An 8,660-nucleotide genomic window follows, 5' to 3' on the forward strand; every position below is an offset into this window, starting at 1 on the left:
ATTCAAATATTTTATATGCTACTATTCAAAACTGAAATAAATAGAACCATGGCAGTTTACAGAAGAGGTTTAAAAGGCTGACCATCACAAACTGACAGAATAAAACCATAATGGCAAAGCACAGGTAAGGAAATGTAATAGCGCAACACTAAAAACAGAAAATGAGGTTGGGGGGAGTTTAAGTATCTCCAAAACATTGACTAAATATAGAATAAAATGATTTACTGCAACAGAATATTGTTTTTTCCTAGTCAATGAACCCATTATTCAAATAATCTAAATTAACTCCAGTCCTAAATTTACAGTGAGAACGCTTTGATCTCAATTGAGGGGGGGGAGGGTAGGCATTCAGGGGCTAGTGGGGAGCAGGTGACATGACCACTCTTTACCTGTTGCACTAGCAGCCCTGAGAACACGTAAAAGGGGGGAATCAGATTACAGCATCCAGGCTGGTCCTCCCTCATTCCCCCCCCTTCCTTTTGCCTCTGCCTTATGGTCCGTGGGTCAAAGCATGAAGGAATCAAAATAAGCACTTCAGAGCCTTTGAGCTTATATGCTCATGAAGGCTCTACAGGGCCCACCCACCTCCTTCCAATTTGTTCCATATGTGTTAGAGAAAGCAGGACAAGCAAGGACTTCATGAGCACATGAATTTGTAGGCTCCCTGGTGTACAGAAAGACATGGGGATAAATTTCTCCCCATCCCCACAGGAACTCATTTTTCCCATCCCCGTGAGTTCTTTTCCTGTCCCTTTCCCATTCCTGCAAGCTCCATCCTCATCTGCACAAGCCTCAAACACTTTAAAATCATAAGTGTTTGAGGCTTATGCGGTTAAGGCAAAGCCATGGACAGAGACAACAAAATTCACGGGATGGAATGGGGGAATGAGTCCCTGCGGTGATGGGGACAAATTTATTCCTGTGTCATTCTCTACTCTGGTGTTTATGATTCCTTCATTCATTGCTACCACAGGCACAGAGGCATGAAATTGTCAGTAGAAGGGAAGAAAGTAGATTGATTAAGGGAAAATGCTAGATCAGAGAGTTGGGGAGAAAGAAGGCAGACATCGATTCACACCATTTCAAGGGGGCAGCAGAAACTCTACTACCAGCTTCGACCCCAAACAATGAGGAAAAGGTATTCCAAAGAATGGAATCTAGTACAGAGAACACCAATGCCTAGTAAAATCCAGAAGTAGTATGGTAGGGGTAGGGAGAACAAAAATTTGCTTGTGATGAATGTAGAAACAATAGTGGTTGATACAGGACAGACAGTGAATTCGGATAGAGGGGTAGATAAAGTTTGATGGGTCAGCATCAAATATATCTTAACTGAATTCTGTCTACAATAGGAAACCATTGTTGTTCCACTAGGAGAGGAGTTGCATAATCCATTTCCTGCGCATTGTAGTTCAATTTCACAGCTGTATTTTGTATAAAGTTGAATACATTTTAGGTTAGTTTGAGTAATACCCAACAATAAGAGTTACTGTAATTCAATCGGAAGGGGGCTGCCCTGGTTCATAAGGGTGCACTAACCCCTACCACCACTTAATTCTAAAATGCAGTGCTTCCAGTAGCACTTTCTGAACTGTTCACTATCTCCAAGGTGGCAGAGCACCTCAACGGCACGTTGCACAGGAGTGCTCATGAATATTCCATAGCAGGCATCTCCCTGCCCCCAAGTCACATACATCATTGGAGCTCCGGAAACTCCTGACATCTGAACATCAACGCCAGACAAGTCTGGGCACACAAGACTGGGAGCCCTCTCATATCTTATACCAGCCTAACAAATTAACTACAATAACAAGCAGAAACAGAGAACTTAACAAAACATCAAAATCAAAGACAAGGAGCTGCCAAATGACTCAAACACTGAAGGACCCTTTTAGATGATTCCAGAGGTTTAGAGTACTATGCTATACATGTTGCAGGCCCTGCAGCACATGGACATCTACTGGAAGGGACTAGAAAAGGATGCAGTTGGCCAAAACTCCAACTTATCACCCTGCTTACTATAAATTGCCCTGTCCACCCAATGCTACAATGCCCAATGGCTGCTCCTCCATTGACCATGAACTGTGATCCTCTGCTTCTAGATACCTTCTTTCCTGAAGAATCCTCATATTCAGCCCTACCTTCTAATCTTCCAGCTTCTTCTGGAGACCCAGTTATGCTCAGCACCACAGTCACATGCCTATAAGTACACCTCTCACTTCTATCCCAAGGTATAAAATTTTCAGTCTTGCCCTGTACTCTTTTTAGATGAAATCTTCACTCATTGTAATGACTCCAGGGATGCAGTTGTCTTGTTCCAGCTTGTTATATTAGCACTGTAGTTGTGTCAACCCACGTAGATACATTGAAATAAAGGTCAACAGATAAATTACAGTCAATACATATTTCACCAGATTAACTAAATGCATTTTGCACAAAAAAAAAAAAAAGAAGTTATCATGCAACCTGTTTGTTTTCTGTCCCCGGAACATGACATAGCCACAACCAATTAGGTTGAAGTGAAATTAAAAAAAAATAAAAGTGTTACCTTGGTAGTCAGATCACCCTTTCATTGAACTATAAGAGAACTATACCCTTTATGGAAGATTTGCAAAATTCATAGGTTTGTGAAAATTTAAGCACAAGAATCAAATCTCTGTAGTATATGGAATTGTATGTGCCCTGTGCAAGCCAAAATCTCTCCTTTCAAACAGGGGAAATTATCAGCTTCTTTCTACATATTTTTGTGGGCTCCTCTCCTTTTTCTAGCCGATGATTTGATGTATCACAAATTCTCTCTATCCATTTGTTGTTTTTCTTGGTTATTTTAACTAGTTCTTTTTCTCCATGGATTATTACAGTCATAGTGTAGTCTGGGATATTTTCTGGGTTTTGCTCTCTTTTAGGTATGTTTTATTTGTGTGTTGGATGGTCTGTTCTTCTGTATGTACAAACTTGTTTGCACCCACTGAAACAAATTATGCATAAGAATAAAAGGAAGAATATATGGAGGACAGTTAGTAAGGTGGCAGGGTAGTTGGGTCCTGCTATCAGAAGACAAGTGGGAAATGTGAAAGCCAGTCCTGAAATACCAAAGAAGTGAGACAGAAAATGGCACCACCTTGGGTTATGTGCCACCTGGCATCCAACCCCCAATAGCAGCAGAAGAGCAAAGGAATTGTGGCCATTGTAAAGAAACCTGCAAGATGCTCCAAGAGATCCTACCTCAAGTTGCAGCAGAAGAATGAAAAAAAAAGCGTCAGCTGCAGGAAGAAATGGGCAGCCTGTCACAGGGAATCCCACAAACTGTGGTTACAGCAAACAAACCAGTACATTACCACCAGGGATCCAATCCCTGATGGTAGGAGATAGTGGCATAGCTACAAGTGAGCCTGCATGGGCACACGTCAATCATTTTTTGTTCAGGGCCACCCAGTGACAGCACCACACAGCCTTCTCCCCTGCCATCCGTCCTCCTCTCTCTCAAGCCTGTCCCTCTCTGGTGTATGCAGCAATTCATTTTTGCTGCTGGTGCCAGTCACGAAGGCTTCCCTCTGCTGCATCTGGCCCTCCCTGATGTCGCTTCCTGTTTCCTCTCTGGTGGGTCACAGCAGAAGGAAGCCTTCAGAATTTGCACCAGCAGCAATAATGAGTCGCTGCAGGTACTGGGGATGCGTGTAAGGTATACTGGGGAGGGATGGTCTTGAGAGATAGGTGGGCAGATGGCAGGACACTGCAGAGGAGAGAGGGGAGAGATATTGGATGGGTATATTAACTCCCCCCCCCCCAACAAACAAAAAAAAAAAACCCACAACTATTTTTTTTATTATCATCTTCAGGAGGGATGTGTGGAAAGGCCCATCCAAAAATACTGTGTCTAGCTACACCACTGGTAGGAGCAAACACAGCCACAGATTAAGGTACTAGGAATGAGAAGGGAAGAGAGTACAAAAAGGAAGTGTATGCAAGGGAATGGAAGCAAATGAAGGGATGGCAAAGAAGAATACATCTATATGCATGTCAACTGAAACAAACACATCCCTACACTTTCCAAAACAGACAAATATACAGCATGCCACTTGTGAGTGAGCACACTCCCAATACAGCCCACTACCAACCTAGGAAGACACCATGAGCCTTTCTACCAAATCTCCCCCTCCCCTCAAAAAAACAAAAAAAACACACAAATGCCTATTACACTGCAAAGGGCATACTTTTTCACTTTACTTGGGGAAGACACACACTCAAGGTTGAGCATCTCCAAATAATTTAGCCAATTTTGCAGAATAAAATGTCCCCTAAGGCTGATTGTCTAACCTATTCCTATTCCAACTGGATTACTAAAATTGAATACAATAAATGAATGAACTGAAGACGAGTCTTTACTTATTTCTAAGCTACAGGGATCTAAACAGGTTCATGCCAATGCTACTGAGCTAAAAAACATGTGAGCAAATTAAAATATTACTTAATGACTCATAGTAGATATTTTTCCATACCGTCTCACAGTAAAGTAGTTCACTGAAGAAGAGAGGAATTTTCCAGTGTAGTGAGAATGTAAACGTAAGGAATCGGGGAAATTTAAACACAAAATTTTATTTCCCCCACCCTAAATCATAGAGGTCTGGTAGTTGGTAAAGCCCAATAATGTTTTAATTCTCTTGTCATGGTAGTAGAAAGGTCCTAAGCTGCGACATGCGACAGGACAGCTGATAAAGTTGATCCAATTTTGGTTTTGGGTGTATTGGACCTCTTTGTGGAAATGAAAAGTGAATGACAAAAATGTTCTCTCACCAACACACCCCAACCCCTTTTAGGACCATCTTAAAACCAAAATAATAAAGACAAATCCATTGCAAGACCATAGAATTTCTGCCAAGTCTGGCGACTACTGGCAAGCAAAATTCCACACTTAAAACCAATAAGAAAGGAATGAGGGCTGACAGGTAAATTATTAACTGAGGACAGAAAGGCAGGTCTGTTCAAGGCCAGATTCAACCACAGCTTCTGCACATACAAGACTCTAGATTAAACATTCACCACTGACTTCATCCTACTAGGAAAACACTGGAAAAAAAACACAAACTTCTACAGGCCTACAAGGAGAACACCATAAATCTACTGATCTGTGGACCATAAAAGAGCTTATTGCAAGGAAATAAAGGAAGACTAGTATTTTAAATAATCCACCTTTTAAACAGCAGCAGCTGTCCACATCTGGCACTCGGCAAAGGATACAAACTGATACTGTTTGCTAGTCAATATCCAAAATAACTAGTTAGCATAGCAAAATGCAGGGATCCATTTTGCTATTCTTCACCTTATCAATTTGAGATTTATAAACTAAACACGGATTTAAAAATATATTTCCACTAGTTTTAACAGGGACCTTTTGTTCCGTTTGTTATCTAAAAAGTCCAAGGTGAAGCCTTAACCACCTTAACGTGGCAGTACTAGCACTGAACCTGCCACCCTTCTTTGCATCGCCAAGTGGCATAAGATAAGAGACCTTAAAGCAGTGGTCTCAAACTTTGCGGGGCCACATTTTGGATTTGGAGGTACTTGGAGGACCTCGGAAAAAAAATAGTTAACGTCTTATTAAAGAAATGACAATTTTTGCATGAGGTAAAACTCCTTATAGTTTATAAATCTTTCCTTTTGCCTAAGTCTTAATAATAATATTGTCATTTATAGCTAGAGAGACATATGATTAAGAAACTGTTTAATTTTACTTTTGTGATTATGATAAACATACCGAGGGCCTCAAAACAGGACCTGGCGGGCCATAAAACTCGTACCTCACGCCAGAATACAGCAAGTTATACAGGCAAGGTGGGCATCACCTCACCTGAGGAGGAACAGCGCCAGAAAAGAGCGCATGACTCCCTGTCCCAGTCTAGAGCCGAGCCTCCCCCGGGTGAGACGCTGCGCTGCCTCCGCAGGACTCATTAACCAGGCTGCACAAAGCAAAGTTTTACAAGAGATAAGTAATAAAACCAATTTTAAAAACCAAGAAGTAATTATTAACTGCAAAGCTCAGAGAAGGTCCGGGGAACCGCAGCGTTTCCCGCCGTCACCCTAGATAAAAACCGGCTCCTAGCGCTCCTCTCAGCTACAGCCCCGAGCCCTGATTTGCACAAGGCGCGAGCCAGGGGCCCAGAGTCTCCCTTTCATTTTAAGCCACTTACTTCTCGTCCACATGCAGGCTGGGAGGACACTTGATCGCCAAGCAGGTTTTCCAGTGCAAGTGCCGTACTTTGTAAACTTGGCCAAAGCCCCCGGAGCCTATCTTCTCCCAGCTCCCGAATTCGGTGAAGTCGAAGGTTTTGAGGAGCCCCAGGTCCCAAGGGGCCGGGGCCGAGGCGTCTCGCTCCATGCTGCTCTTTTCCTGCTACCTTGCTCACCTTCGTGCTTTTCTGTTCTACCCAGGTTAAGGTGTGTTCCCTTTTCCCAGCTGTGAGATCACTTCCTGGCGTCCTGTTCTGGTTTGTTTTTTTTTAATTGTTTCGAGGCGCCTGCAGGAATTCATGGCTGAGGAGAAATGATGCGCCGGCCTGCTCGGGTCAAAGACAAACCTCTCTTCTTATTCCAAAGAACTTCTCTCTGAGATGAAGAATGTTTCTCTTTTTTCGTTCCAAATATGCCCCCTCTAAATCCTAACCAAATCGCATTTTGTAATTCGGGACCTGTCTTCTAATATGTCCCCACTGAAAATCCTTAACGAACTGTATATTGAAATTTTCGCTGTATTTTTTTGTAATTCGCAACCTTTTCCTAACAGGTCCTCTTGGAAATTTCCTAGCAAAGTGTATATTTTATAAATTCGCTTAGCAAACTGTACAGCTTACATTTCCGCTTTCTCAAAGTTTCTTTACTCTATATTTCCTCTGACTATCTGCATATTGTAACTCGCTGAAATGTCCAGCTCTCTTGAATGTAAACCGCCTAGAAGTCGCAAGATTGTGGCGGTATATAAGAATAAAGTTATTATTATTATTTATTTATTAATTTCCCAGTGTAAAATAACTCTTTTCATACAGCCCCGTGCTTTCTGTCTCTTGTTCTAAATGGGTAGTAAATAATATGATTTCTTTTCAGAATAAGCTGTTCTCATTAAAGGACATTTCTATAATTTAATTTGTTAAAACCGAAAATATTCCACGGTGGATTTTTCATTACCATTTTTTATTATCATAAAATCTTGTGATGCTGTCTGAGAAGAGCAAGATTTTCTACTTTCTGCTGCTATTGAGAAACATGTTCATTATAGGCAACATGCATGTATGGAACATATGCTATTTGCAAGTAGTGTTGGATTCAAGATTTTGGCGCTCTTTCTGTCCTCTTGTGGCATTTCTCCAGTGCAATATTAGAGAACTAACCAATACAACATTCACAGAAAAGACACAGATTCTTAGGATCTCTTTCAATAAGTCACATCAAGCAGTTAACACAGGTTAATGTGTACTGGAAAGCAGCCAAGCAATTAAAAAACCCCAAAACACCCCTGCATTAGCTGCTTAATGTTGGAGTAGGCAGGAGCTGAACATCGTCATAGGCAGGTCAAAGGAATGGTTGGCTGTGACAGCTAGCATGTGGGTCATTATTACATATTAGTGGTCATGACAGCCAATAGCATGGCTACACTTACCACCACCTCATGAGGAAGTGGTACTGGCAATTCAGTACAGTATAATCTCAATATAATGGACTTCAAGGGACTTGGAAAAATAGTCCGTTATATCCAGAGTTGCATTTTTTTTAAAAACTTTATTTAGGGCAACTTGAAACGACGTAAATCGATGCACAAGTATAGCAGCAACATCAATAACAACTCAGCAAAACTTTGGTATGGCACGAAATGATTGCAAACCAGAACACTATACTGGAAAGAAAAATACTGTCATTTTTTTCTGGGCTGTATTTTGATACTATATCACTGGCATGCCACGTGCCTTGAAGGCGGAGCCTGCATGTCCGTTATAGCCGAATAAAACTACAGCTAAAAGCGGCTTTGGGGACCAAAATAGTTGTCTGTTATATCCAAAAATCCATTATATGCGAGTCCGCTATATCCAATGATTTTCTGTAAGTTTATAATGGTGCTCGGCCGGCACCAGCGGACCTCGTCCGCTATAGGCAAGGTTCCGTTATAAGTGAGTCCGTTATAACGAGATTATATTGTAGTGATCAGATCACCCGTGCCCCCTGCCCCTCCTCCAGTGGATTACCCTCATATGGATGGCTTACCCCCTAGCAGTAGCACCATGAGACTGTTGCTAGGGGTCAGTGATACATTTTGATCCCAGGCTTTGCCTCTAGACCAGTGGTTCCCAACCCTGTCCTGGAGGAACACCAGGCCAATTGGGTTTTCAGGCTAGCCCTAATGAATATGCATGAAGCAAATTTGCATGCCTATCACTTCCATCATATGCAAATCTCTCTCATGCATATTCATTAGGGCTAGCCTGAAAACCCAATTGGCCTGGTGTTCCTCCAGGACAGGGTTGGGAATCACTGCTCTAGACAATTCCCAAAGTGGGTAGTAGTCTGGGCAGTGGGGAGGGATGGATTGGAGACAGGTGAGAAGAGCTGGACTTAGTGGGCGGAGCTTGGCAGAAGGATCAAAAGTTCACATCGGGGGAATCAGACTTTTATAT

The 8,660-nt window shown here is 42.1% G+C and overlaps 1 protein-coding gene across 4 annotated transcripts in view; it reads right to left on the bottom strand.

The window, feature by feature from the left end:
- The window catches only part of RIPK4 (receptor interacting serine/threonine kinase 4), a 103,387-nt gene extending 96,915 nt beyond the window's left edge, over positions 1 to 6,472 (bottom strand). Inside the window, exon 1 of one of the 4 annotated variants that reach the window (XM_033942308.1) lies at positions 6,189 to 6,472. In XM_033942308.1, coding sequence (XP_033798199.1) covers positions 6,189 to 6,376 — 188 coding nt within the window. In that variant the 5' untranslated portion in view covers positions 6,377 to 6,472. Of the gene's footprint in view, positions 1 to 5,755; positions 5,807 to 5,848; positions 5,937 to 6,188 lie in introns of those variants that run through there. The other 3 variants (XM_033942309.1, XM_033942310.1, XM_033942311.1) reach the window with 3 other exon arrangements.
- Between the last annotated feature and the right edge of the window lie 2,188 nt (positions 6,473 to 8,660).

The sequence above is a fragment of the Geotrypetes seraphini genome, chromosome 4 (genome assembly GCF_902459505.1).
Source record: "Geotrypetes seraphini chromosome 4, aGeoSer1.1, whole genome shotgun sequence".
Taxonomy (NCBI): Eukaryota; Metazoa; Chordata; class Amphibia; order Gymnophiona; family Dermophiidae; genus Geotrypetes; species Geotrypetes seraphini.